Source organism: Epargyreus clarus, unplaced genomic scaffold (assembly GCF_041222505.1).
Source record: "Epargyreus clarus isolate Ecla_fem2 unplaced genomic scaffold, WU_Ecla_fem_2.2 ptg000014l, whole genome shotgun sequence".
In the NCBI taxonomy this organism is placed as follows: Eukaryota; Metazoa; Arthropoda; class Insecta; order Lepidoptera; family Hesperiidae; genus Epargyreus; species Epargyreus clarus.
In genome coordinates, this window is record NW_027332222.1 from 12,084,996 (window position 1) to 12,112,907 (window position 27,912).

General features: G+C 31.8%; 9 protein-coding genes across 15 annotated transcripts; 3 read left to right on the plus strand and 6 right to left on the minus strand.

Moving 5' to 3' along the window:
* Nucleotides 1-1,847: 1,847 nt before the first annotated feature.
* On the minus strand, nt 1,848-2,658 carry mbf1 (multiprotein bridging factor 1). Its single transcript, XM_073078938.1, has one exon. It carries the CDS (start codon nt 2,549-2,551, stop codon nt 2,111-2,113), a length of 441 nt encoding a protein of 146 aa, XP_072935039.1. The 5' UTR covers nt 2,552-2,658; the 3' UTR covers nt 1,848-2,110.
* A 253-nt stretch (nt 2,659-2,911) lies between these two features.
* On the plus strand, nt 2,912-4,625 carry LOC140746843 (general transcription factor 3C polypeptide 6). Its single transcript, XM_073078936.1, has 3 exons — nt 2,912-3,354; nt 3,738-3,908; nt 4,391-4,625. The coding sequence occupies exons 1-3, from the start codon at nt 3,192-3,194 to the stop codon at nt 4,549-4,551; spliced, it is 495 nt and encodes a 164-aa protein (XP_072935037.1). The 5' UTR covers nt 2,912-3,191; the 3' UTR covers nt 4,552-4,625.
* Nucleotides 4,626-5,265: 640 nt separating this feature from the next.
* On the plus strand, nt 5,266-13,928 carry LOC140746840 (transcription factor Clamp). 3 transcript variants are annotated; one of them, XM_073078930.1, is made up of 11 exons: nt 5,266-5,425; nt 5,803-5,992; nt 6,090-6,399; nt 7,532-7,660; nt 8,250-8,399; nt 8,986-9,123; nt 9,414-9,717; nt 9,999-10,089; nt 11,488-11,564; nt 12,569-12,726; nt 13,040-13,928. In XM_073078930.1, exons 2-11 carry the CDS (start codon nt 5,864-5,866, stop codon nt 13,147-13,149), a joined length of 1,596 nt encoding a protein of 531 aa, XP_072935031.1. In that variant the 5' UTR covers nt 5,266-5,425; nt 5,803-5,863; the 3' UTR covers nt 13,150-13,928. The 3 variants fall into 3 exon arrangements, with proteins under 3 accessions (XP_072935031.1, XP_072935033.1, XP_072935032.1); XM_073078932.1 differs by having other exon boundaries at nt 9,016-9,123; XM_073078931.1 differs by lacking the exon at nt 5,266-5,425 and adding an exon at nt 5,516-5,684.
* A 550-nt stretch (nt 13,929-14,478) lies between these two features.
* awd (nucleoside diphosphate kinase) lies at nt 14,479-15,155 on the minus strand. Its single transcript, XM_073078937.1, has one exon. The coding sequence runs from the start codon at nt 15,013-15,015 to the stop codon at nt 14,554-14,556; it is 462 nt and encodes a 153-aa protein (XP_072935038.1). The 5' UTR covers nt 15,016-15,155; the 3' UTR covers nt 14,479-14,553.
* Nucleotides 15,156-15,632: 477 nt separating this feature from the next.
* LOC140747103 (DNA-3-methyladenine glycosylase 1-like) lies at nt 15,633-16,643 on the minus strand. The gene has a single exon (XM_073079357.1). It carries the CDS (start codon nt 16,277-16,279, stop codon nt 15,650-15,652), a length of 630 nt encoding a protein of 209 aa, XP_072935458.1. The 5' UTR covers nt 16,280-16,643; the 3' UTR covers nt 15,633-15,649.
* Nucleotides 16,644-17,065: 422 nt separating this feature from the next.
* Nucleotides 17,066-18,046, minus strand: LOC140747104 (DNA-3-methyladenine glycosylase 1-like). Its single transcript, XM_073079358.1, has one exon. It carries the CDS (start codon nt 17,700-17,702, stop codon nt 17,073-17,075), a length of 630 nt encoding a protein of 209 aa, XP_072935459.1. The 5' UTR covers nt 17,703-18,046; the 3' UTR covers nt 17,066-17,072.
* Nucleotides 18,047-18,865: 819 nt separating this feature from the next.
* On the minus strand, nt 18,866-20,661 carry LOC140747296 (uncharacterized). Its single transcript, XM_073079624.1, has 4 exons — nt 20,474-20,661; nt 20,248-20,395; nt 19,421-20,142; nt 18,866-19,178 (listed from the first exon to the last, which is right to left on the minus strand). Exons 1-4 carry the CDS (start codon nt 20,516-20,518, stop codon nt 18,933-18,935), a joined length of 1,161 nt encoding a protein of 386 aa, XP_072935725.1. The 5' UTR covers nt 20,519-20,661; the 3' UTR covers nt 18,866-18,932.
* Nucleotides 20,662-21,522: 861 nt separating this feature from the next.
* LOC140746848 (uncharacterized) lies at nt 21,523-23,148 on the plus strand. Its single transcript, XM_073078945.1, has 3 exons — nt 21,523-21,743; nt 22,386-22,482; nt 22,895-23,148. Exons 1-3 carry the CDS (start codon nt 21,624-21,626, stop codon nt 23,071-23,073), a joined length of 396 nt encoding a protein of 131 aa, XP_072935046.1. The 5' UTR covers nt 21,523-21,623; the 3' UTR covers nt 23,074-23,148.
* Nucleotides 23,149-23,400: 252 nt separating this feature from the next.
* On the minus strand, nt 23,401-27,882 carry TORIP (Torsin interacting protein). 5 transcript variants are annotated; one of them, XM_073078943.1, is made up of 7 exons: nt 27,824-27,882; nt 27,353-27,531; nt 26,586-26,690; nt 25,191-25,636; nt 24,771-24,905; nt 24,114-24,365; nt 23,401-23,747 (listed from the first exon to the last, which is right to left on the minus strand). In XM_073078943.1, the coding sequence occupies exons 2-7, from the start codon at nt 27,445-27,447 to the stop codon at nt 23,617-23,619; spliced, it is 1,164 nt and encodes a 387-aa protein (XP_072935044.1). In that variant the 5' UTR covers nt 27,448-27,531; nt 27,824-27,882; the 3' UTR covers nt 23,401-23,616. The 5 variants fall into 5 exon arrangements, with proteins under 5 accessions (XP_072935044.1, XP_072935042.1, XP_072935040.1 ...); XM_073078941.1 differs by lacking the exon at nt 27,824-27,882 and adding an exon at nt 27,642-27,817 and having other exon boundaries at nt 25,191-25,582; XM_073078939.1 differs by lacking the exon at nt 27,824-27,882 and adding an exon at nt 27,642-27,817.
* Nucleotides 27,883-27,912: the final 30 nt, after the last annotated feature.

The window sequence follows — 27,912 nt, forward strand, 5'->3', positions numbered from 1 at the left end:
CCAATATCTAAATGGTCGCATTCTATGTATTGTTGTGCAACAGATCATTTCTAAGAATTAAGACAAACAGACTCCTTGAGAGAGCTATAAAATAATCGTGATTACCAAAATATACCGAGAGTTTTGCCTCAAAAATCAATTCCTATTTTGAGCTTAAAACAGATCAATTTTGTCACTAAAGGATTTATGTTATCATCCTAAACTGATACTTATAGACCATTTCATGTAATTAATTCATACGTCGTATCTGTTTATCCATGGATATTGTTATTTACATCATTCATGATTCTATCAGGAAGATAAAAAAGTGGATATGGAAAATGGCACTACCTACATAGTCAGAATTAGAACCCTTTGCAACAGTGCAGCCATTGTAACTACAAATTTGTACTACTGTACTAAGTGTATAAATACAAGTGTATTTTACAGCTAATTGCCAAGTAAAAATTATTTAGTACGTATATTTTAAAATGGTCTACTAATTGAATATGAAAGTTTACTCCGCGTAAAACTACTAGTCCGCTCTGAATATAGAAATGAATCGCGTCACCATAGTCAATTGTATGACTACACCTCCTCGCAACAACTTCAGAGCGGACTAGAATTTTGGCGTGGACTGTAACAATTATGTCTAATTGTTTGTTTCTTAGCGGATTTAGAGACCAAGGAATTAAAACTTACGAAATCGTTACTAAAATTACGAATTAGTTAATTGAACTTTAAACACGCATGAAACCGCAGGTCGCAATGAAACCCATAGACTTTTGCTCCCCAAAGCCCCAACCACCCCTACATACTCACTTGGTCGTACGATCATATTTATATTTATTTAAACTTAGTGACATTCTCCACCAGTTAACCCTTGTTGATGAAGAAATGTTGTGGTGGGTGTTACGTTAAAAAATAATGAAACAAATGCAAAAAAAAAAGAGAAATGAATATATATATATATACGAAAAATATATACAAATATATATATACCATACGGGTACTTTATTCGGATAATACATTTATAACTGAATAACAAGAAATTATTAAAGCTAAAATATATATAAATTATTTCTAATTAACAATATATACAATCAAGAGTAAATATAACAATATCATAATATATACACATATAAAATACATATACTTATTAAAAATACGTATATATACTTATTTAGCTTGATTTTCTGATGAAAAAGTACTTACTCATATTTTATGAATTTCATAATTGTAATTTCAGAAAATCAAAACAGTTGAGAAAAGTTGAAATTGCATGCATATGTCGATAGGAACACATTACAATCTAACAAAACAATGAATACGATTCTTATAAAGTTGTTTTAACAGCTGATTAAAATTAAGAGACCATTAGAAAATTAAGTTTTCTTACGTATTATTTATTTATTTAGTACACCTTAACCTAAGAGGTTACAAAGGGTAAACTTAACGCCTAATGGCATTCTCTGCCAGTCGACCCTGGGTGATGGCAATAACATGTGGTAGGCATAAACAAGAAATACAAACTGTAAGAAAAAAGAACATACAATATCTACATATAATAATAATAAATAATATATAAATATATAATAGAAATATAATATATACAAATAAATATACACAACACAGTGAATTAAGGAAAGTTGAAGGACTCAAGTATTGGAGGACATGCATAAGTAATGCTCCTGAACCATTCTCTTGAAGGTGTGAGGCATCAGAAAAGTCACTTGTAGGACCACTCCTACAAGTGGCTTTTCTAATGTTTTCAGGCAGGGCGTTCCAAAGTAGTATCACCTGCACTGTGAAGGAATACTGGAAAAAAACTCTATTATGTAGTGGAATATTATTGAAACAAACAAAACTTGAAACAAACTATTTTATTGCATATCACATCCACATTTCCTCGATCGCTGGATAAATTTTACACTTTTAAGTTTTTCACGATGGTAACATCACAGATAGAAATTTCCAGAGTTATTCTAAAGAAAAATAAATGCTTACATCATTTTGTTAACAAGTGACATTGTTATTTATACACACTATAGAACACATTCAATAGCAAAAATTAGAGAAATATTATGCAATAAACAAATCGGAGTTAAGTCTTCGCCTCCCAGGGAATCCGTTATTTCTTTCCTCCAGGAGGCTGTAGGGGTTGGCCACGTTCTTTGCCTCGGAGTTTTAATCCAATTGCCCTTTCAATTTTACCCAAAACAATGTTGTTCGGAATACCACGTCCGGCTTCGTAATCGTTTACTATTTGAGGTTTTTCACATATTTTTGTGGCCAAGTCCTTTTGACTCATTCCCTTTGACTGTCGTCCTTGCATGATAAGCTTCCCTAAATCCAGCGGTATCTTTTCATGACGCAATTCTTCAGTTTCTCTATCGAGTTTTGCTGTGTTTTTAGTAGTAACATGCTGTTTGTTAGTGCCAGCACCATATTTTTGTTGCGTATCCACTGGTACACCTTGCCGACGTGCGGCATTAACCGCTTGTTCAGTCTTCAGAGCAGAGGCCTTTGGGGGTTTCTTACGAAGAATTGTAACAGTATCCCAATCCGACATTTTTATATACTTGAAAAGACGAGTTCAAAGATTGAAAAACCAAAATTTCTGACGGAATATGATTTCTCTGCGCATGCATTTAGAACTAGACCACAGATATTAAATTATTTTGCCATAATGCAATAGTTTTTTTTTATTAAAACAGATTAAAAAACGCAATAGTTACTATTGAAAACTTAAATTTAGTTTTCAAAGCAAATTGAAAGGCAGACTAATGTAAAGAATAATAAAATTTTCCTTATTTTATTGCATTATCATTATTAATAAAAATATAACACAATATTTATCTTCGTTTATTTTTTCGCAATAAAATTACAAAGTTTCCATAGCTGTCAAATGTCAGCTGTATTTTGAGTTTTGAACTTTTTGAAGTTAAATCCCAGAATCAATGATCGGTCAAAGTTAAATGCTAAGACAAATAAAAATACTGTAATAATCTTAAATAAAAACTGACCGGGTTTTCCTCGGTTTCTATAGTAATACAATGTGACTTTAACTTGAATAAACTTTAGTAATTAAATTGTATTACAGCGGGATGAGGTTATGGTATTTTGTTGTATTGTTCACGTATAAATAAAAATAAAATAATAATAAATGAAAATAAAAAATTAAAAGTCAAGAACCACAACGAAATTTTAAGATGGATAATACTACTACTGAAGATACATCAGACACAGAGGAGGAAATATTAGTTTATGCAGAGTTCGCTGACAGTGTTAATATCGAAAAATATAATAGCATGCACATTCTTGGAATTGACACTAAAACTCCTATCGTTCAAATGAACGAGACCTTTTTTACTGGTAAGTATTTAAACTTTAAAAATGTTTTGACATAAACGTACATTTCAAAGTTTTAGAATTGTTTGTTTTAAATTCGGAGGCACCATCCCTACAACTTTTCCTGCTTCATAACATTAATGTTGAATGCAACTGTATTTTGACTTGAAGAAAGGAGTAGGACTTGTGTTTTCCTTTATTGTCGTATGAAGGTATCCACTCTATATAAATATAAATCGATACCTTAATTCGCAAATCAGCCAACTCTACTTTTTGTCAAAAGTTTTTTTTAATTTATTTTGATTTTGTTCAACGCCATTTACTATCAAATAAATAAAAAAAACATTTTGACAAAAAGTGGAGTTGGCTGATTTGCGAATTAAGGTATTGAAATGTTTTATTGCCAGGTACCTATGAAAACCCTTTGGGAACGTACATGTTTTTCGAAAATGATACATCTCCCCAGTCTACAGATCCTGTCTTTGATCGAATTCCAGAAAAGAATGTCAAGTATGTTTGCAAGACTAGAAAACTGCTTAAAGTAGAACATGGTTACATAACTCCTAAAGATGGTTCAGGTATAAGTCTCATGTTATTTATTAAATATATTTTCTTAATTGATAATGTTCATAAGTAGATAGAAATTCCAATCATTACTGTAATAAATGTATAGAAATTATTCAATATTACCTATCAATGTATTGAGAAGTATAAATAGAATAATGAGTAAAATTAATGTAGGTGGTAGTTTGTTGACTTTCAAAGAGTATTCTATATGAATAAATTTTGAATAAATGAGATTTGAATCTGAATAATATTTAACACCGTAAAACACTGTTTAATACTCATATGCATTAGGAAAAAACAGTGGGTAAATAAAGTACATGCACCAACTGTGTTTTTTAAGTTTTATGCATTTACATAATTTATAATATTACTTTGGCTAAAAATTAAATTCATTGTATTATAAAAAATATGATATCAACAACAAACATACAAAATAAAATTATGATTTGTAACTTAAACTCAAAACATGACAAGAAAAATATTTTTTTAACAGGACAAAGTACTCAAAATCAGGCACAACAAGCCCAGGAAGATGCAATAAAGATGGTCAGCTTCAAAACTGTACAGGAAGCTCTGGATAAATTCAAGCAAGAATGGTGTACAAATGAGTCTTCCAGTACTGATAATAATATAAATAATCTGAAGGAATCATGATGGCATTGGTACCCAATAATTTGCTAAATGTATATATATAGACAATAAGAGTAAAGATATTATGTAACCACATATTATCTGTATTTTATTTCAAATCATATCCATAATAATTTATCATCATAAGTATGAACTTTAATTAAAATTTATTGAAAATATATTTATAATATGTAAAATAATTATGTAATTTAATTATCTCAATCATTATGTATTTCGCTATTTACTTAAAATTCATACAAATTACATTTCATAAATTTACTTTAATCATGTATGTAAGCTCTTATTCTTTAATCAATATTGATTGGTTTACTGATAAAATGTAACATTCAATTTATTATGAAATTCGTTCCAGTAGTTGAACGTGTTTTGTTTATTATATATTTTTATTCTCATAAAATGTACTATTTCGTTTCACATCGTTATAATAAAGGCCGGGACTCTGACACAGAAACCGTTCTGCTGTAGCACCACCAAAATCTGTGTCGTGTAATGCGCCGCTTATTCTGCCATTTGCTAAAAAAATAGTCTTGAAATTGGTGTGTTTTGTAACGCTCACGCCGTATCGCTTTTATTTATATCCTCCCTAAACGCTTCAAAAGCGCTGACATCGCTGACGTCGTACACCTTTGTAGACAGTAACGCCCTCTATTGAGATATCAGTACACAATATTTTTGGGACTAAATACCAAGAAGCTAAGTCAGTAATGAAATTTAAAAAAGAAACAATCGCCATTTTATTTGTATCGCCATTTCATTTATTCAGTGAGATGGAGAATTAAGAGATTTCAAAGTGAGATAGAGATAATGTAATTTGAATCAAATAGTTGTTTATTTTCCGTGTTTCTGAATCAAAATTTATATAAAATTTGGTGTGACGGTAAGAGATTCACATTTCCGTAACCCTGACATGGCTTAAAATGTGCTCCTTTCGACGTCGAAACGTATCATAAAACAGGCAGAGCTGTAGAATATTAACAATGGCGTCCGCCGTTTACTCGAAGCGCGTCTATAGATAGTCCGTCATCCTTTTCTTACATACATCAACACTATCCTCGGAGACACTGCTTTCATCGAACGAGTGATCTTTTTACGAGTAGAGTAGACTGATAAGCAATATTCCCCGTTACCTTCGCACCGTATGTTTTGAGATTTCTGTTTCACGTATACAATTAACCGCGCTTTTAGAAATTAATTGTTATATTTACGTGTCGTGTTATTACTGGCGTGTGCTAAATATAATGTGATATTTCGCAGAAAACTACACCGTGCGTATTATAAGATAGGAATCGAGTGATGTATTAGAAATAATTTCAAAATGTTCACTACAAACACCGTGCAGGCCGGCACGGTGCCGACTTTACAGTACCAAGAGCACCCTACTCAAAAGTCTCAAGGGAAAAATATTGAAAATGCTCAACAAAAAACAACACAACAAACACAACAGGTAATATTTTGTTCTATCTATACTTAATACAAGTAACCTACTTACATTGTAAGTTTAAGTTCTTTATTATTAATACATGTGTAATTTGGTCTTCCAGGAATTTCCAACCTTTTGCTATACAACAAATGTCAATATGATAGGGAAGATTGGCACTGGGACCACCAGTGGGGCTGGAGGGGTCACAGGGGGTGTCAACATAGCTCAGCTGACCACAACAGATGACAAGACATGCTATATAGCACAACCGTTCTCCTACAACTATGCATTAGTGAATCAAATGCAAATAGCCCCAAATGGAATTCAAAATACAATATCAAATATTAGCTTTAAATGTGATGTATGTGGACTGATGTTTGGACATTTAACTTTACTTAATGCTCATAAGAGGATACATGCTCAAGATACAGGTGAGAAAAATAAGTTATACATTGTAAAATGTACTATGGAATGTCCTTTCTTTAGTGCATAGTAGTATTACTCTTAATCTTTTACAATACTAACAAAATTTAGGCATTACAAAGTTTATATTAGTGCCAGGTACTCATTTAATAGAAAATAGAATGAAAAATCTAAATCTTAATATGTATCATATATGTAGTGTAGATTCATTATAATAAAATTTACATAGCCAGCATTCCATTTTCCATTTCCATTATTAAATATAAGATTTTATTTGAGAACAGAAAATAATATGTTATTGCTAACACACATATTTATTTTAAAGGATTATATATTATTTTGCCATTGTATTATGATTTGAAAACCTATAAGCAATTAATAATGATAATGTAAAGTGATTAGCAATAAAACTTGTACAAACAAAAGAGAATATGCAATTAGAGTTCTTATAAATTTTAACACCTTATAAAAGCATTTTTAAACCAATAATGAAAGTTTATTATCTTCTAAATAAATATGTATCAATTTGCAAGGGTATTTTTTTGTTTATATAGAATATATCAATATATTGGTAATGAGGTGTATCTACTGAAGTTAGGAATATAAATGGTTTTTATAAAATTTCATTGACCAAAAGTTTTTATATGGTGTTAATACAATAATATGTATATACAGGTTATATGTGGGTTATCCTTGTACAAGTACCACAGCATTTATCATTATTATCTCAGCAAAAACAATCTCCCTAGATAGATGTCACATAGAATCACAATGCACATCATATTATGAGACATGTTGGAGCAGAAATCATTGTATAAACTTCATATTTTATTTTATTTATTATTTTAGAAAATAAATATCTTAAACCGTATATTTACAATCACATGTGGATGCACATATATATTATACATATATTTGATATCTATGCAAACATTTGAAACATATAAATAGTTTTAAGAGGTCATACAAGGTGTTGATGTATTTACATGCATTATAATATAACAACATAATATGTTTTACACAAACAAGAATAAAATTAAAGGCATAATGTCCTTATTATGTGCATATTATACAGATTGTAAATTTGATAATCAAGCATTTTATTACATGTTACTAACAATTTTCCATTTCAAATTTCAGAGAGCAACATAACAGTGGTGGCGACGGGAGTTAGTACAGCTAATGATGTGGCAATGCCTCCTCATATACAAATTCTATCTTCAGACCACAACGACCAACAACAACAACATGTACAGCAAATACAAGACAGTAAGTGTGACATTATCTTATACAAAATGAACAACTCATTGACAGAACAATCTGCTAATGTATATTGCAGAGGATGAGAACTGTTAAATGGTAGTAAGGTAAGATATACCACAATAAATATATATAAGAAGACTGCTTGTATAAATAAGAGACTGCAGTTTCTATCAATCTGACTTAGCCCATATGTGCCTAAGCAATTTGAGAGATGATGTACATTCATTTAACATCAATGCTATTTTTTATGTAAATTACCTACAATTCAAAGGCTATATAAATGAAACAATAAAAAAAATACAAAATGCAATATAACACAGCTAGTTACAACTGTTACATCTATAGCTCCATTCAATTAGCACTAAAGCTCTTTGTAAAGGTTCATTGACATATACTGGGCAGATGGGTTTTCAGGCAAACTAAAACTTGATGAATTGAGAAATTAATATCTACCATAACACATCATCATTATACAGGCCAAAATATTGTATTCACAAATTTGATTATATTTAATACATTGAAGAAACATAGTAATAATTGTAGCCATACCTTAATTGTATAAATAAAGTGTAACATATATTATTGTTTATTTTAGCAAAACCAGTTATTTTAGACAAAGTACAGAAGTGCATCACATGTGGTGGTCCTGTCCCTAACAACCCCAAGAGAAAAGGACCTAAACTTATTAGATGCGAAAATTGTATTGCACAGGATACAGTTGAGCAGCAGAGAAATAATCAACCATGTAAGTGTTCTTTGTATAATTTCAGTTGTCACTTATACAAAGTTATATTAATGTAGGTTATATTAGAAATTGTCGTTAAATTGTTGAAAGGAACATTCCAGTTTAAATAAAAAAGTTGAAATAGACTGTCAACCCATTACTTCCCACTTCTGGGCACAGGTTTCCTCTCAGATTACAGTTTGGGCTGTAGTCCACTGCACTGACCAAGGTTAAATTAATAGAAGTCACACGTAATTGAGAACATTTTTTCATGAACTTATATATAATTTAAAAATATAACTCAAATAATATATTATAATTTTTATAGAATTAAAAAAAATACTAGACTGTAACACAAGTTAGTTATAATAAACTTAGTTATAATAAGCTTAGTTATAATAAACTTGCTTCTATGCCTAGTTCTAGGCATCTGAATAACAAAATCTTTTTATTAGTATTTGTACTCAAAGCATGTTACAAAATTCATGCGTTATCCTTAAAATTGTATTGATAAATAAAAGTTTATAATTATATAATATATATTTACAAATTCAGCCTGTTATGTATTCATCACTTTAAATATATGCTTTTATTATTGTTTCGCCAGTAAATACAAATCAAATATTTGTGACATCAGATGAAAATGTGAAATATGAGGTGAGCGGAGTGAGTGGAGTGCAAACTACAAGTGATCCACTGACCGTAACGCAGGCCAATCCACCAGCACAACCAAGTAGTAGGCCTTGTGAGTATATATATATTTTTTACATCCTTTATATTACCTTTCATTTTTATACGTAATAAAAATATTCTATCCAACGTTTTGCCCTCCAATTCGACAATTTCTGACTACTAAATATAGTCATTTTTTTATTTTCAATAGTTTAAAATCTATAGATTGTGTGGTAACTTGGTTTATTTTACTTGTAGTGATTATGTTAAATGATAACAATGATCAAAACAAAAACATAAGCTAAATTGCCTTCAAAATTGTGTATGTGTAATATTAAAAAAATATATATTTTGTTTTTACAGTACCTGGCCAACATCCTGTAAAAAAAAGAAACCTAGCATCAGTAACAAAGTGCCAAAACTGTAACGGTTCGGGAATAGTGTTTCTCGGCGGGAAAAAAAATAGTCAGAATCAAGCAAATGTTGAAAAGCCTTTCCACTGTAATATTTGTGGTAGCTACTTCTCAAGATACTCATCGCTGTGGTCACACAAGAAATTACATTCGGGAGAGAAGAATTTCAAGTGTGGCATATGCGGAATTGCATTTGCTAAGGCTGTTTATCTTAAGAATCATTCTAGAATTCACACGGGTGAAAAACCTTATAGGTGAGCGAGAGGTCCTTGAACAATTTTATTGTTTTTTATTACCTAATGAAATACTTATTTAATCGAGATATTTTATATCTAAGACCTGACTGCTTAAAAATATAGCCTATGTCATCACCCCTTTATGTAGAATCTTACGACACTACATTAAAATCCGTTAAACCGTTTGGGTACACTCGTAAAACGTTACGTTATGAAAACAGCATATCGAAGCTATAAGGCTAAGTTACGAAATAAATGTTGATGGTTAACTAGATTTTATTCGAAAATGTGTTTTTCAGGTGTAATACATGTGGCATGCAATTCTCACAGTCGCCACATTTGAAGAATCACGAAAGGACTCATTCAGGGGAAAAGCCCTATGTGTGTGAAGTGAGTTTTATGTTACTTTTATATGTTTTAATTACATTGTCTTTATAAACTGTATTCGTAATATCAGTAGACGTAAATAACAACGACCAATTACTGTCCCACTGAACACAGGTCTCCTCTCAGAGTGAGAAGTTATAGTTTAGGGAGTAGGTATAGTCCACTGAGCTAGCCAAGTGCGAATTGGTAGACCTCACACATCTTTAAAAATTGCTCTCGCAGGTATAACACGTAATAATTAACTTCTAATACGCATACAAATTGAAACGAGGCATGCCTGGGATCCGAACCTCGGACGTCCCGAATGATCCCAATCGAAGCTGAGTTCAAGCTAAGCTAACACTCATTCATATGTTGATTTGCATTGTTCTTAATAATTACATGTGCATACACTATATTTGGTAAATATAAATAATTGAAATATTTAAGGGACTTCGAACAAAGATTTGAAGCTGGCGTGTGTCGTGCGATTATTATATTTGCTATTTATATTATACGGCTGATCCAATCTCGATGGCGTGAAACAAAACTACTAAGCCCAATAATTCGAGATTCTGCACTCGTTTGGAACTCGTTGTTCAGTCTTTTCCAGAAGATGGCGCATATAGTTTTGATTTTTTAATTACATAATATACATAGTGTCTTGATGTATAAGTCCACCAATGTTTTATTATTGTGAGCAAGCTACTTGGCATTAAATCATTTTCATTTTGATTTATATTTAAAGCATTCATTAGTTACTTAAGAGCACTTGGCTGTTTTAGCATAGCTATGAAACAAGTGCATAGTATCGTACGTCTCATTCTCGTTTAGAAATTGATATGAATTAAATAGCACGCTTATTTGGTCTGTTACAACAATGTCACAAATACAAATTACAGGATATGCTATTCTGAACATTGTGCGTTATACAATTTGTAGTAACAATAAGTTGGCTGTTTAACATTATTATTATCGGTACTTGGAATTATGTATCATAGTATAATTATAGGGTATTAATATCTATCGCGAATACTAATCATTCTAAGAGCAGACCTGTGGTAGTTGAACAGCAATGTATAATGAGAAATTACTGTTACTGTTCATTCACTTGCAACTGTAATTACTATGCTAATTGCATTAAAAGATTTTCATTTGCTTCGTCTTAGTTGAAGTAAAATTAATACCTGGGGTAAAACTTATAAAACCAGTTAAAATAAAACATTATTTTCCTCCTTCCTATTTCATGCGTTCATCTGTTTGTAGTGATCTGACGAGTCTGACGATCTGATGGAATCTATAATTACATGTTATGTCTCCTATTTATGACATTGATATATTAATTTATTATATGGCACCATGTAAAGGGTTGAGAAGGGTTGATTTTATTTATCAATTATACAAATTTTAATTTTGATTCAGGTATGTGACAAAGGCTTCGCGAGACACGCGACCTTATGGAATCACCGGCGCATCCATACGGGAGAGAAACCGTACAAGTAAGTGATCGTATTGAGAGCTAATCGCAAAGCATGTGACGTAACCATTATATAATTGAATATACACGACATTGTTGGGATTTCTCCGTATTTTATTTTTTATAATATAGGAGTAACAAACGAACATACATTCCACCTGATGGTAAGTGGCTAGTATAGCTCATGGACAACTGTATTCAACCCCAGATAGTATTATATTCCTACCTGAGTTTGGCTACAGATGCACCGCTACCCCTGAGGACTAAGCTGGAACGCTGGAACGCCTCGGAAAAGTATGTCTTCCTTACCTTCAAACCAGAACCACCACACTAGAACCAGAATAGGTGTGGCGGTGGTGCCGCTGGAGTCGAACCACAAAGGGTTCTACCACCTTCGAAATTATAAACATCTTTTTATTGGGCAGCCCAATTGGAAATTGGGCCACTGCAACTTATCCATAAAAAATCCCATTGCACTTAAGTAGAGCAGAAATGCATTTTAATGACTGTTGTGTGACTCAAATCCTATTTGAGTTTACATAATCATATTCGATGTTGTTTAGGAATTTGGAAGCTGGTTCAAATGCTGGTCACCTACTATTTTTAAATAAATATGCAAACAAAGAAGTAATGTTAAGTAAGGGAGTCATTTATGTAAGCGTTCCAACTGAACCCTAGGAGGTAATAACGCATGTGTGGCCGACAAATACGACTTTATTTATTTATTTTACAAATTTGTGTACACAGAAACATAACAAAGAAATAGAGCATTAAAAAGAAATGTAGTACAAAGGACTACTTATTCCAACCTGGAATTTCTTCCAGCAGCCCCTATGGTCAGAAAATTTATATGATAGGCAAATATAGTGTGCACAAAATAGATAGGATTGATTATAGCGGCTGTAACCACTCGCTATCAAGTGGACTGCATGTATATTTGCGTCTTCTATATTTAAAAGCAACCTTCATTTCTCATAATTATTGCAAACATATATGTACAAACAATAATAATCTCATTTGCATTAGATGTGAAACGTGCGGGTCAGCGTTCAGTCAGGCCGCTCATCTGAAGAACCACGCTAAAGTACATTCGGGGGAGAAACCTTTCAAATGCGACATCTGCACCGCGGCGTTCGCTGATCGGTTTGCGCTCAAACGACATAGAGGGATTCATGACAAATATGGTACGTAACTATAATGTATACGTGTGATTGTAACTATGTAAGTCTTAACGTTATTTAATTATGTTAGCGTACAATTAAGGTTGTATTGTTTGGTATCGTCATTTTAAGTTGAAATAAATAAAAATGTTACTATAAATTATAATTGTTATTTAATAGCGATACTATTGATGAATATTTGTTGGGTTTTTAGTATATTTATTACATTATATAGATTGAGTTTATACATTGCCAATGTAACAATATTGATAATGGTCTATGTTTTCAAGTTGAACGAAACAATTTTCAGCATTACTCAAAATCATTCATTTTACAGGTCAAACAGCGCCGCTTCCCTCAAAAATACATCAAGATCAACAGCAACAGTCTAGTGAACAGCAACAAAAAACGCAAACAACAGATTCAACATCAGAACAACCTCTATGAGTGTAGGCCCCCTCTTTATGTTGTATTTTAACCCACCCACAAATTAATTGGTTCACAAATACCGTCAGAAGAAACGTTTTTTGTAAATATTGATTATTAAATGGATGCCTGACAAATGTAAATATAAGTAGTTTTTATCTCATGAAATGAATTACTTAATTGTGTATAGGGGAGATATTTACTGGCTGCATTAGCAGCTGTCACTGCCAATAATGTATATTTATATTGTGAGAAAATGTAATACCGTTCAAACTATAAATACAACGTTTTTTGTTGAAAGAAAATTTTCAACCAACTAATATTGTTTGTTGGAAGTAAATTGTAACGGCTCTTGTTTTTTATTGTTGTGTATTATAATTATATTAAGAACATTGGCTGTGGAATTAGGAAATTACTTTAAACTACAATACATATGACATTAACTCGCATAATAGTAGTTTTTTTATATTTCTCACACATGCAAATAAATTGTGTCCGGTGTGACTTAGTGGGTCTAAACGTGATCTAGGATTTTAGCATATCTTATGTATCTTATGTATCCGAAGTTAATTATAGATATTTATAATGGATGAGGTGAACTTACAATTATCACAGACATTAATTATATTTGCAATATGTAGCTATTTTATTTATATACATACATAGGTAATTTCTGTTCACAGTTAAAGTATGTAAGTGCAACTCATCCATGAGCGAAGCTACTGCATCAAAGTGATGTTTTTGTAAGCTAGGATTAAAATTTTTAATTATGGAGCATAGTAAAATTTTATTAGAAATAATATCTTTGTTTTATTACTTAATATCATATTATATGGGTAATTAAAATTAAGTTTGTGTGAATCTTGTAATTACTGCATCTCACTAATGTAAGCACAATACATTAGTGAGATGCAGTAATTACTGCAACTTCCTTATTGGCGATTTATCTATAGGAATGCAATAATTGCCTGATAGAGAAACAAAGGCCATAGAGTTCAAGAAGGTCATATCACTTATATCTAATAAACAAATTAATTGATAAAATGAATTTATTCAAAATAAATACATATTTCATGGGTTCAAAGGATTTAAGGTGAAAGTAATTAAGGATTATTTAAGAAGGTTGTATCCTTTTATATGCCTAAAATGAAGATGAAATATGTTATAAAGTGCTTAAAAAACATATTTCTTTAATAGGAATATGATTGAAAAATATACAAATATGTACACTATTAACTTTGCCTCATTTAATTTTGGCCATAAAAGATTACCAAAGTTGAAAGTTAGAGACCATTTAATAATGAAGACAAATATGTTCAATAAAGGTTAAAAATGGAATTAAACAACATCAATGTTTAAATATTTCGTGTATTAATTTTACTTATATATGTAGGCGCACATCACATTTAGAAGGGAAGTTACAATTTACTCGTAGACCCAGTTTTCAGCAGCTGGAGTCCATCCCACGAGCTCTTTTTCCGTGAACCAGAGAGAGATTTCTTTGTTGGCCGATTCAACGCTGTCGGAGCCGTGGATGATGTTGCGGCCGACTTGGATACACAGGTCGCCTCGGATAGTTCCTGGTTGAGAGTCAGCGGGGTTTGTAGCACCGAGCATTTGACGACCGGTCTTTACAACGTTGAGGCCTTCCCACACCATTGGCACAACTGGGCCGGAACTCATGTACTTCACTAGACCGGGGAAGAATGGTCGCGATGACAAATCACTGTAGTGCTGCTGGAGCAGCTCCTCAGAAGGCCACACGAACTTGAGGGCAACCAATTTGAAGCCTTTCTTTTCAAAGCGTTTGATGATGGTGCCGACAAGACCACGTTGTACGCCGTCAGGTTTAACCATGATGAAGGTCCTTTCACGTGGTTCCGCCATTATTTCTTTATGAAATTATAGGTGGTTGTGAATATGAAATAAGAAAGATCGATAGGTTATACCAGAGTACAGTGCTGCGACAAAGTGGCGGTCGTGACGCTGCGACGCTGGCGATGTGCACCGGAACAGCCGGTCAAACCATAGATAAAATATTAAAACTGTCAAGTGACAAAATATCTGATTATATGCGTTTCCGCTCGCGGCTTGAGTCTAGTAAATTTCACACCGTAATACCAAAACAATATTGAATACTGAAAATACTAAAAATGATTCAAAATAAAGACTTTACGACTTCGACGCTAACACTTGGTCGTGCCACCAAGTAGTCTTGGCCATACTGCGTTGTTGAACATAATATATTATAATGACAAATAAATAAAAATACCGATTTTAGCTAAAAAAATTATTACTTAATAAATATTATTCCGCTGTTGCTCAGTTTTATTGTATTATAATTTTATTTACAAGGAGGAAATATTAGACAGCTTTCAAAGTCGTAGATGTGCACCAAAGAGTATAGTAACATATATAGATGTGCACATACATGCAATGCAAGACCAGATTCGGCACATTTCTAAAATATATGTGTAATTTTTGTAAGACCAATCATAAACACATTTTGAGGCAATATTTATTAGTATTTTTTATTATAACAAATACATTTAATTATATGATCATTAACTAAACCACAAGTCTGCATGAAAGCATAACATATAGTTGAGCCAACAAACTTGAAACCTCTTTTTTTTAGAGCATTTGATAGAGCACTGGATGCCTTTGTTTGTGTTGGCACTTCTTGGATATTACTCCACTGGTTCACAATTGGTGCATAGTCTACAAATCTCCAAACAAATTTTGAAAAATCAATCCCATTTTCTTCCATTTTTAAATAGCACTTAGCATTTTTGACAATTGCTTCCAGCTTGCGCCTGTTTCTGATTATACCAGGATCACATAAAAAATGTTCTATGTTATTTTGATCAAGTTTAGATACTTCATAAGGATTAAAGTTGTGAAATAATGTTCTATAGTGTTCTCGCTTTTTTAAAACAGTTATCCACGACAATCCAGCCTGTTGACCTCCTAAGCAAAGCATTTCAAATAAATGTATACTGTTGAACTCAGGTTTTCCCCATTCATTATCATGGTATGCTTTATAAAGTGGGTCCTTAGTCACCCAGTCACATCTGACCACATCCTCCACAACCTTCATATTTTTTGATGCTATTGTTTCCTGAATATTATTATTCTTACGTTTCAGCATATTGCATTTTGTTTTTAGCCTCACACTAGTAGAAAAATATTATCTACTTTGTAAATATACCTAAATTAACCATTATCTTCATTAATTTTCTTAATATAACCGTAAGTTGTGTTGTTTTTAATTCATGGTAATTTTATAATAAAACCGATAGAACTATTTATAACTGTCATTTACTTTTGCAAATATTATAATAATGACGAAGAAAAAAGCCGAATTTTAAGATTACATAGCATGTAAATAAAACAGATCAATAGTAATTGATCATTAAATTACTGTTATTGCTCTACTGCAAGCTTTCTGATATATTATTATTATTACTGTAATATTTGTACTGTAAATGTAAATTTTAAACTGGCGTTGACGTTATAGACTGACAGTCAGTGTCAGGCTCACTCATGGCTCACTGCACACTGCACAGATATAATAATAACCATGATTAACTACAGAATACGTCTTGTTCAAACTAAATAGTGATAGCAGTCAAGCAGTGTAATGTTAAAAGGCGTAGAGTTAAAATGTTGAAAATGCACCTTTGATAGTGAAATATGTATGGACCAAGTATTGGAAACTCTTAAATGTTCAGGACCAATTTTGATACTACTGACAATGAGGTTGGCCATGGGTTCAAACTGCCCTTTGAAAACGGGTTGAAAGAAAAAGTGTCCCTCTGCCGCAGGACTGAGTTTAATTTTGGTATACAACAATTTAGTTGAAAAAGACTCTGAGTCCATACTCTTGGAATCTTTTATTTAATAATTTTTTGTCACAATTGAAAAGGGTTCTTAATAATAAATTATTTATTTGAATTTTTATTATAACATATACAACTAATTACATGATCATTAACTAAGCCACAAGCCTGCATAAAGGCATAGCATATAGTTGAGCCGACAAACTTGAAACCTCTTTTTTTGAGAGCCTTTGAAAGGGCTATAGATGACTTTGTTTGTGTTGGTACTTCCTTGATATCATTCCAATTGTTCACAATTGGTGAATCTTCCACGAAACTCCAAACAAATTTAGAAAAATCAGTCCCTTCTTTTTCCATTTGCAGATAGCACTTGGCATTTTGTATGATTGCTTCTAGTTTACCCCTGTGTCTTATGACACCAGGATCACATAGAAAATGATCTATGTTATTTTGATCAAGTTTGGATACTTCATAAGGATTAAAGTTGTGAAATAATGTTCTATAGTGTTCTCGCTTTTTTAAAACAGTTATCCACGACAATCCAGCCTGTTGGCCTTCTAAACAAAGCATTTCAAATAAATGTATACTGTTGAACTCAGGTTTTCCCCACTCATTGTCATGGTACGCTATGTAGAGTGGGTCTTTGGTCACCCAGTCACATCGGACTACTTCCTCCATCTTATAATTTTTTGTGACTATTTCGCAAACATCGTTTTTCTTACGTTTCACCATAATTATTATAAATTGTTTTTAGACAGACCAACAGAAAAATTATATATCGATTATAGGTGTAAACTAATCTTGATTAAATTGTTTTATGTAACCAGCTAAGTCATATAACATGATTATTTCAATCCATATTGCATTCAATTCGGTTATTTGTATTTTTGTAATAAAACCAAATAACACTCATTACTGCGTCTATGAACACACACACGAATATTGCCATGAAGTGAAACTCCGAATATTTTTAAAGTCTTGTTTTTTTTTATTTCTATACAAGAACCATTAATCAATATTATAATAATTATTTATAATAATTACAAAATTTAAGCCAAAGTAGACAACTTTGAAAACTTTAATTCAATTGACAGTTGACACTGATTTTTTTTTAAATGGTGTTTTACGGCTTTGGCTTTTTGGCTTTCAGCCTAACTTTATTGTACTTTCAATATTATAATTTTATTTATCCATGTTTCCTTCATTTGGTCGTAAAATCAGTTGACACTGACATATTATGACAATGTCAATAGCCGACAGTAACACAGATAAACATAAAATTAAAACTACCACAGACGAAATATAATGGAACCTTGACTGTTACACTGACTACATTAAAATGTTATAAATTTATCTTTAATAATACGTCTGTTTTTATTCCAAGACATCAACAACTTAAGGATACTACAACATGACTACAAGCGACAAAATAATAAGTATATCATTACGTGTGGTAAAATTATCACCCTTTTCCATCCAGACTCATAGATAAGTATTCTCATACTAATCTATGTCCAGACTCTTAATAATAGGATTTTAAAATAGCTATAAGGTTATTTTAGTACTGTCCCTCGGTTACGGAATCTTAACAAATAGTACATTACGATACGAGGACGAAAAATTTTTTTCTGACAAGTGTGAGTTTGCAGGCCGAGCCGCAGGCGAGGACTGCAATCACACGAGTCAGAAAAACATTTTTCGTCCGCGTGTTGTATAAAATTTTATATTACGGGGTCGGAAATGGGGGTTTTGCGCACGCGAAGCGTGCGTAAAACGTCAATTTACGCACGCCGTGATATAAAAATATTACAATCTCAATTTATTGGGGAGAATGGCTTATATTTCCAATATCCAGAATAATATAAATTTTACTTCCAATATTAAATCCCCTGAATTATTTTTTTAAAATGTTATCTTACCATACTTTCTACGCCGTAAAAACGATTGTAAAATACGGATTTTTTAATCATATAAACTTGGTTTATTAAGATTTAAATAACCCGTGCATATAATCCATTTAGGCCCGCCATAAACTCTCGCGAGCTTCGATTGATGGTTGCATCTGTGAGGCTTTATGTATCTTCGAGTTTCAGGACCGAATACGAAATTTTTCAATATATTTTTATTATCAACAAGCATGCCGTCCGACAGTTGCTGGAGAAGCGACACGTACTCTGGTTTAATAAGTTCGTTAGAAATACGGCTCATCTGAAATGGGATAAAAATACATGGCCATTAATGGGAGAAAAAAAATGTTTCTGTACTATTCCAGCTTGGTGAACTATTGCCTAAAATCTTTTCAATCCGTGAGGAGACTCATGTACAGTAGCAAGATAGAAATAGTTTTGTAATGATCATAAAACAGTATGGTACATCAGATCTGTTGGAATTTTGATAAGGTATTAAAAGTAAATATTTATTATTTTTCAAGTTCAACAAAAACCTCTTACCACTAATTTCAATTGTTCATCCGTTAATGGAGTCGTTACTGGTCCGAGCAACAATACACTGCTGTTACCATCAAGGCTCTCAGGATCCACAGTCATCAATTCGTCACTTCCATTAGATTTTATTTCGTCATTTAAAATCAGAAATACATATTCGTTGGAGCTTATTTCGACAGGGGCAAATCGATTAGGGGTATTTATCTTATGTTTAAACAATGACGGTAAGAATTCATTTGCGAACGGTTTTTGTTTCTTTTTATTGGCATTAGACTGTTTCGATCTTTTGCAACATAACAATTTCAATTGAGCTACAAGAATATCGAAAAGTAATTCTTTCTTCTCATCATTGTCAACATCATAATTATTTTCCACCTTTGATTGTGGAATAGTTAACAGGCTTTTTAATTTCTGAAAAGCTATATAATTAACATCATTTTGTCCTTTATACGGTTCAATTGGTTTATGATTCAATTTAAAATATGGTCTTTCTGCATTGTTTGTATTTTTTGTATTTCCTATAAATGAATCTCCTAGAATATTTATGCGGTTTATATTTTTTGTATTTTCCCCACGATATTGCAACCTGTTGTCTTGTACTCCCTTAGAGTCAAATGCTATTCTTACAATATCATTTAAATTGTATTCGTTTCTTTGCGGCTGATCATTTAACAACTTTAAAAGCTCTTCATCCGATAATTTTGATAGAAGATAATTTGCGTCATTATCTGCCAAAATTATTTATAAAATTATTCATGAAACTGTTACAATTATTTAGATTTATAGAACATTATTTTGTTACTTTAAATATAAGTAACTATGTTATTATTTACCTCTGTTCTTAATCAAAGATGCTGTTGGTAATTCTCTATCATCGGGCACGTATCCTTTGGAAGCAATGTAATCTGCAATATCATCTCCTGTTACGTCCGGAAAATATATTTTCTTATTAGAAAGTGAGATCGACGCTACGAAGCTTATCTAAAATAATATTATGATAAATTTTACATTATCTTATTTTGTACATTATTAATATGCATGTGATTTTAAAATACATACCGACATTAACAATATTGAGTTAATGTATTTAAAAATCATAACCATTGTGATTGTTTAAATTTTACTTTATCGTTAAATTTTAAAGACGAGCTTCAGTAAATATGTTTCTTACTGAACTAGCATTACATTCTTCGATACTTCTCATATCGTTATGTTTCCGGTTACAACAATGAACAATGCTCGTTAAATCTTCGTTTATGTTCCAGATAAGATTAAGCTATAAAGACGATGTATGCCGCAAAATAATTATAAAAAAGTTTCATCAAGCACAAGGTATTCAAACGTGGAGAATTTACGACTTGGCCATTAACAATCGTTCCTTTTTATTCCTAATCAAAAAATTAATAGCCCGCCCCGCGTGAGGATCTTGTGCCCATGCTTGCTACTGGAATGCTATCGTTGCATAGATACCTTTTCTGTTACGTCATGTTACTTGCAAGCAAAGGTTGCAGCGGATAATACCATGCATGCGAGTGCTACACGCGTGCGTGGGAAACCTATATGACGAAAATGACTCATACAGCCACAAACATACATGCACGCAAATACACACAAGCACAAGCACAAGCACATGCACATACACATGCATACAAAAATATTCACTCGTAGTGGCCAGATATGTCAATGTTCCATGTTCATTATTACCATTGTTTAAGTATAACTATACTAAAGCGTATTTTACTTTAGTGAGTTATTTTTAGCGCTTCTTTTGGTATAATATAATCGAATTTAAGAGTGACTTTAAATTGGCATTTTTCTACCATTATTTTTGGATGGAAGTATATGCAGCACAGACGCCGCGAAAAAGTACTTCGCGTTGCCTTATATCGGTTTGGTATTATCAATAATAAAAAGAACTCCGATCAGGAAACACTACACATTATTGAGGTGTTAGCGGTGCGTTTATGTCCATCAAACGCATGCTACTACGCTGAAAAATCGCTATTGTGTAGCACTACTGAGGCATCGATATTGATGCCTTTGCCACATTTAAAAAAATCGTGTTATAAAAACAATTTGTGACGTTGACGTCGCTGACGACTGACGTTGGTTTGACTTTGACATATTTATTGAATTGAAATTTGAATATTTGCTTTTGTCTCAACTATTTGTAAACAAAAACAAAATTTAAACGAATTATTATATTAATATGAATGTGCCTTTTCCAGTGTTACATCCACGTTTATTGGATGCGAGATGGTTTAATGCAGACAGTCCATGTGATGAGGATGCAGAATTAACAGCTTTAGAACAAGCTAATCAACAATGGGTAAGCTTGTGTTTTAAAACTCTAAAATATATTTTGCAATATTATTTATATATATAATCTTTGATGTGGTGTAAAATAAACGACATGATTAACCTTTTAGGGCAGTAGTACGGCTTTTAGGGCCTTGTTAATGTGCATGTTGTACATAATTTATATGAATATGAAAAGGTCCATATTGAAGTTTCACTTACCACTGCCTGGCTCCATTAGCACAGCATCGGTCCCAGTTGCAACTAGGCTAGTCAATACAACTCTTATGAGCCTAACAATTAGGAATTGCTTGAAATTTTGTATTTCTTTTTTTAACAGAATTTAATGTCATGTTTGTTTAATAACACATTGTGTATAGTTCCGGTGGATGAGCGGGGTACCTGTAACACAGGACAAGAACCAAGTACTGTGCTCTTGCGACTTGTAAATGTGACTGTGTTAAGATCAATAAAATATTTTTATTTTTTATTGCCAGATCAGTTAATGGTACCAAATTGATGTATTATTGTTAAGTAATTTAAATAGGGTTCCTAGACTTACTTTATGCTCAGATACATTTCAATATAATACTAGTAGTTTGTTGGTGCAACTAGTAAATTTATAAATAGTACAAGCATATTTGTAAAGTATGGTATAATTTATTTATTTCAGTTAAGCTCTATTGGTCAACAATATATGAAGAGAGCTCCACTGGGAAAAACAGAACCAGAGCCAATGGAGGAAGAGGCAGACACGGATGAAGAAGAAGGTGAACATTTGTGTATTAACAGTGGTTTCTGGGTTTGATGTACGAACAGATAGATATCAAAATGTGGGATTACTTTTTGTGATTTCTATCTGGGTGCTTGTGTATTTGTCTTTGCCTATTATTTTTAGAAAAACAAATTACTGAGAACTGCAATTTATTTTTTTATTTAATCAATTTGCAATTTCTTCCAATTATTCACATTCACAATTCTCAACTCATTATCCAGCCATTACTGTCCCACTGCTGGATACATGTCTTCTCCCAGAATGACAGGCATCAGGCCAGTCTTGGCGCTGGACAAGTGCAAATTAGTAACCTTCAGTTATATATATTTTCACAATTCTGCTTGAATATATTTCTAAGTATTCTAAATTTACAGATAATAGATCTGTTTCCTGTGCAATGTTTACAGGGAATGACGAGTCTGATGAATCTGAAGAATCTCATGATGAAGATGAAGAAGAAGAGTTAAGAACTTCATATTCCCCAGCAAGGAATAACAATGAACTGGAACCAGACAGCCTTGATGACCTCAATGAGGCACCCGACCTTAATGCATCAGATCAGAGTGCTCTCTGGCCTCTCCAATAATGTAAACATGCATAATAATGTAAACATTATAATAAATACATAGGTTATTAATAAATTTATAAGTATAATTTTGTATGTATATAACTTTTTCTCATGGTTAAATTTACCTACCCACCTGTATGATTTTATGGGATGCTTATTATTATTGAAGTAAAATGTCCTTACATATTTTCCCTATTCCAAAATAAACTATGTCCTGCTTAAATTAGAATCTTATGAAATGGCGGGAATATGGTAAGCATGGACATGATAATTTAATTTATATATTCCTACATTGACTTGATTTATATATCTTTTGAGGACTAAGGATGAAAGCAAAAACAAACGAAAAAACAAATCAATATTTAATTTAAATTAATAGAAAATTATAATACTAATGTTTCACATAATACACACTTGATCTTAATCATAATTTTTTTGTAACACTGTATCAATAAGTATTTATATATATCACATTTTTAAAACTGCTTCTAAACGAAATAAGCATATGAGATATTCTCAGTATCAGTCATGAGTATTTTGTACAAAAATCACAATACATATTTAAAAATCACTGGTAACATCAATAACAACATTCACAACTCTAGTTAATAATGGTCTTATGTTGTCTTGAGGCATTGTCTTCCATTTGTCTGCCAAGCATTTTTCGATTTTCTCATGAGTGTACTTCTCACCTAAAACAATAATACACACTTGTAATGTCCAAACTGGCCTAAAACTTTTTTTTATAATATAGGAGTCTCAGATGAGCATGCTGTCGACCTTATAGTAAGCGGCTACTCCCGCTCATGGACATTGCAATCAATCCAAGACTAGAGGAGATTCCCACCTGAGGTCAGCCACAGTTGCGTCGCTTTCCCTAAGCATTAAGCTGGAATGCTTCGGAGAAGTATGTTTCATAGAAAAGTATGAACACTATGTTTATAAACAGGAGTGGGTGTGGTGCTGCCAGAGTCAAACCGCTGAGAGTTCTACTACAGTATTTCCTGTATATTCAACTACATAACATATTTGTGTGTATTTATATAGCAATTACTTACTTGATACATTAGGACATCTTGCCATATTTAGTGTAAAAAATATTGCACTTTTCTTCACAAGAGGATTATATTCATCACAGTAGTAATGGAAAGCCATAGCTAGAGTCGAGGGGATCCGATCCAGCTCTTTAACAAGCATCACACCAGTTTTATCAACATCATTGAGATATTCATTCATTAGTTCCTTGTCAGTTTGTACTTGAAGATGCATAGTATCTACTACAACGTGATGGACGGTTTTTGTATTATTGCCTGCAAAAGATATAATTGTAATTACAATCTCAAAATTGTATGTAGGAACTAAATTCGTTTTGTACATTATGACACATAAACCAGATAATTACTTTACAAACAATAAATCAGGGTGCTCAAAAATAATATAGTCTATGTCACTCTCATGATCAAGGCAAGTCTAAACATATCTCATATGTTAAAATCCATCAAGCTGTTTGGGATGTAGGGTGTGCCAAAGAATAAAGCATACACACATACATACATAAAGTCGAACAACATTATCCTCCTAAATAAACAGTTAAAATACCTAAAATAAGATTCTCAATTCTAATATTTTCTATATCAATTTTTTAATTATATAGTGATTAAAAAAAATGTATGAAAACTTAAGAGTTTTCATTCATAGCAATTAAGATTGCTTACGTAAATATCTTGCTGCAGCTGAAGCAAGTTCATTGACGAAGTTGTTAAAATTCACTGGGTTGAAATTATTCCTATCACTGTTATATGCAAATATGAAGGAACCAGTGTCCTGTCTCTCAAATATTGTAGCAACACCTGAAACAATCACACATTTTAGATACAATATGACTTCAACCATTATGTAATTATTTATTTCCTATTTATATATGCATTGATGATCTTGAAATAAACAAACAATGGAGTTAACATGGAAGTTGAAAATTTTATATTTTAGGAAACAATTTGTGATTATTGGCAAATCAAATGGACCTAAGCTCCTCTCCATGCAAGAGGAGACCTATACCTAGCAGTGGGACATTAATTTGTTGACAATAAAATTAAATGTTTACACATTTTCTGTAATAAAATTTAAAATATTACCTGCTCTCACTTGAAGAATTGAGTTATCACTGATTTGGTATTTCTCACCTACTCCTTTGAGATCATTGTAAAAATTATATTTGTCATACACAATTATGTTTGATACTTCAGTAGATGTGAACCAATTGTTATACCACATAGCTACTATAGCTCCAAAAGCTATAAGCATTGAGAATATAAGCTTAATGTGGATACTACTCTTATTATTCGATTGATATGAAGTCTCATACTCTACATTTCTTCTGTTAACTGTGCGAGATGGGCTATTGTGTAGACCATTTATACTCTCATTTATTTGACTTTGATGAGAGCTGTTAGTAGATGCGTAAGACTTGTTTCTGTTGTATAACCCTGAGTCATCTTCAAATTCAAAAGAGCTGGTGGATTCATCGCTGCAATATGAATATGGTGAAAAGATTGCAGGTGAAGATTTTGATAGTAAGTGGCTGCAACAGAATACACATTACCAGCTCATAACATGGCGATTGTATTTTTGGGGTTTTATTTTTAGTGTAAAGTTGATACAAAGGAGAAATTTAATTCTCAGTGATATTTTCTATTCATTTTATCATTGTGATGATTACTTGTAGTAGACAAAGTAAATGAAGACAAAAAACATAGTATTTAAAATGGATTCCTATTTATTGTACATTTATTAAAAGACATAATTATAATGTGTCTATAATTTATAGTGGGTTGAAACAAATGAAAATTAGGTGAAAAAAGATGAGTAAAAGAAAGTAGATGATATCAGATAATGGTGAATAGATCCGAATTGGATTCGTAAGAGTTAATGAAGTACAATCTGTAATTAAACTATTGTTTCTTAACCACTTTTATATCATATCCTACAAAAAGTCAAAAGTTAAATGAAGAGTTGTGTAAGTCCTTAAGTATAGGATTACAATAATCTATAAGTTTATTTTTTTGTAGTTATTATATAGTATTTTGTAGTTATTTTTTGTTGTAGTTGTGGAAATTTGTAATTCTACAACATGACATTAAAAATCATTGATAATTAAAGAAACCTTTTAAATACAGGTCTAATTTTTAACAGCTTACAACCATCAACAATAAATGGTTTAGAGATCTAAGTAAATATGTATGACAGAAAAAACTTACATGTTAACAATTTTTATTTTGTAGATGTGAAATGTTTGATAATTAGGATTATGTGTATTTGGTGATATCCTATTAATATGCATGATTGGTTATGAGATGGTAATGGTATAGGCTCGTTAGTAATAATCAATTCTTGGCTACCAGTTTCAACCATGTGATAGTTGGGCTAAAATTGATATGTATTGAAATTTATAAGAAAAATTTGGTTAAGATTGATTTTATTAATAATGAGCAATAATCATGAGCCGCTATTAAATGCTGTTTATATGTTACCTATTGTCCTCAAAGTTACTTGAATATTGAGGTGAACTTAATGATTTCCTGCGAAAATCTTCATTCTTTCTAGTTAATACAGGACTAGATGCACGAGCCATTTTGCTGAAAACATTGATAACAACAATTATATTTGTTAAACTTTCCCAATTATAGTTTTATTTAAGTTAATATAGCCTTATATGTACCAAAAAAAGGAACTGAAGTCAGGCAGGAACATAATCAATAATAATATTTAAAAAAAATTTACTGTGCTTGTTTCAATAAAATTTTGGTAGTACTGGCCAAGCAAAATATTACTCTTAAGAAACAAATGTACTCAGATTTTTTAAAATATAAAAATAAAAGAAGAATTATGATAATTAAAAATGAGATATAAGATGTAATGACCTATTCCTAGTCCTATAGGGTTCTACAGGGTCTGACATCCATCATATATCAGAGCCTCTATATATCAGAGCAGTATGTAGTACGATTGTTGTTCTAAGGTTTGGTGTACAATATAATATGAAAAATCAAAAAGCTTCACTATTTGTATATTTAAAATACAATAGTGATCAAAACCCCTTAGAACAGTAGAAGACAAGGTATACGAAGAAATACTATAAAATATATTAGTTTTATCATTTAAGTCAATATTTTTCCATTATAATTCAGAGAGTTAAAACAATAGCAGCGAAACTGGAGTAATTCAGAATTTTATTGGATATCTTACTGATAACCATATAAATACATGCCTTATTAAAAAACAAAACAATATTACATACCTCATAACATTGTCGACCTCGTCAATTCCTTCCCGTGAAGTATCACTTACATTTTGCTCTTGGCGCTTACTTGGGCCCAATCTGTATCGCCCCATGATTTCGCAGTGCAAAAATGGACAATGGGTGTCGTGATTGTGTATGCTTTTTCTCGCAGATGGTTTTATAGAAGCCCCCCCGTTCTGCAAATGTAACATTACGTGTATTTGTTGTTTAAATTTCAATTAGGATAAGTGTAAGCTGTCAAGAGATCAAGCAATATATTTCACTGCTTTATTTAACCCTTACCTACCCCCTTTTCTAAAACACTACTCATCAGTCATACGAGGCACTGGATTACACTTATACAGTCTTTTTTATTTATGTTTTGTATTATATTTATCCAATATAGTACACCATACAACTTCGAATATATTTTAAGGTAATGATAGTGAAATAATACAAAATATTTTATTTCATTAAGTGAACAACAACCTGAAATTGACATCAATCATTGACTGCTCTGACATTGACAATTGCACAGAACACCTTTACTATGCCTTTACACTTTACTCCTAACGGAG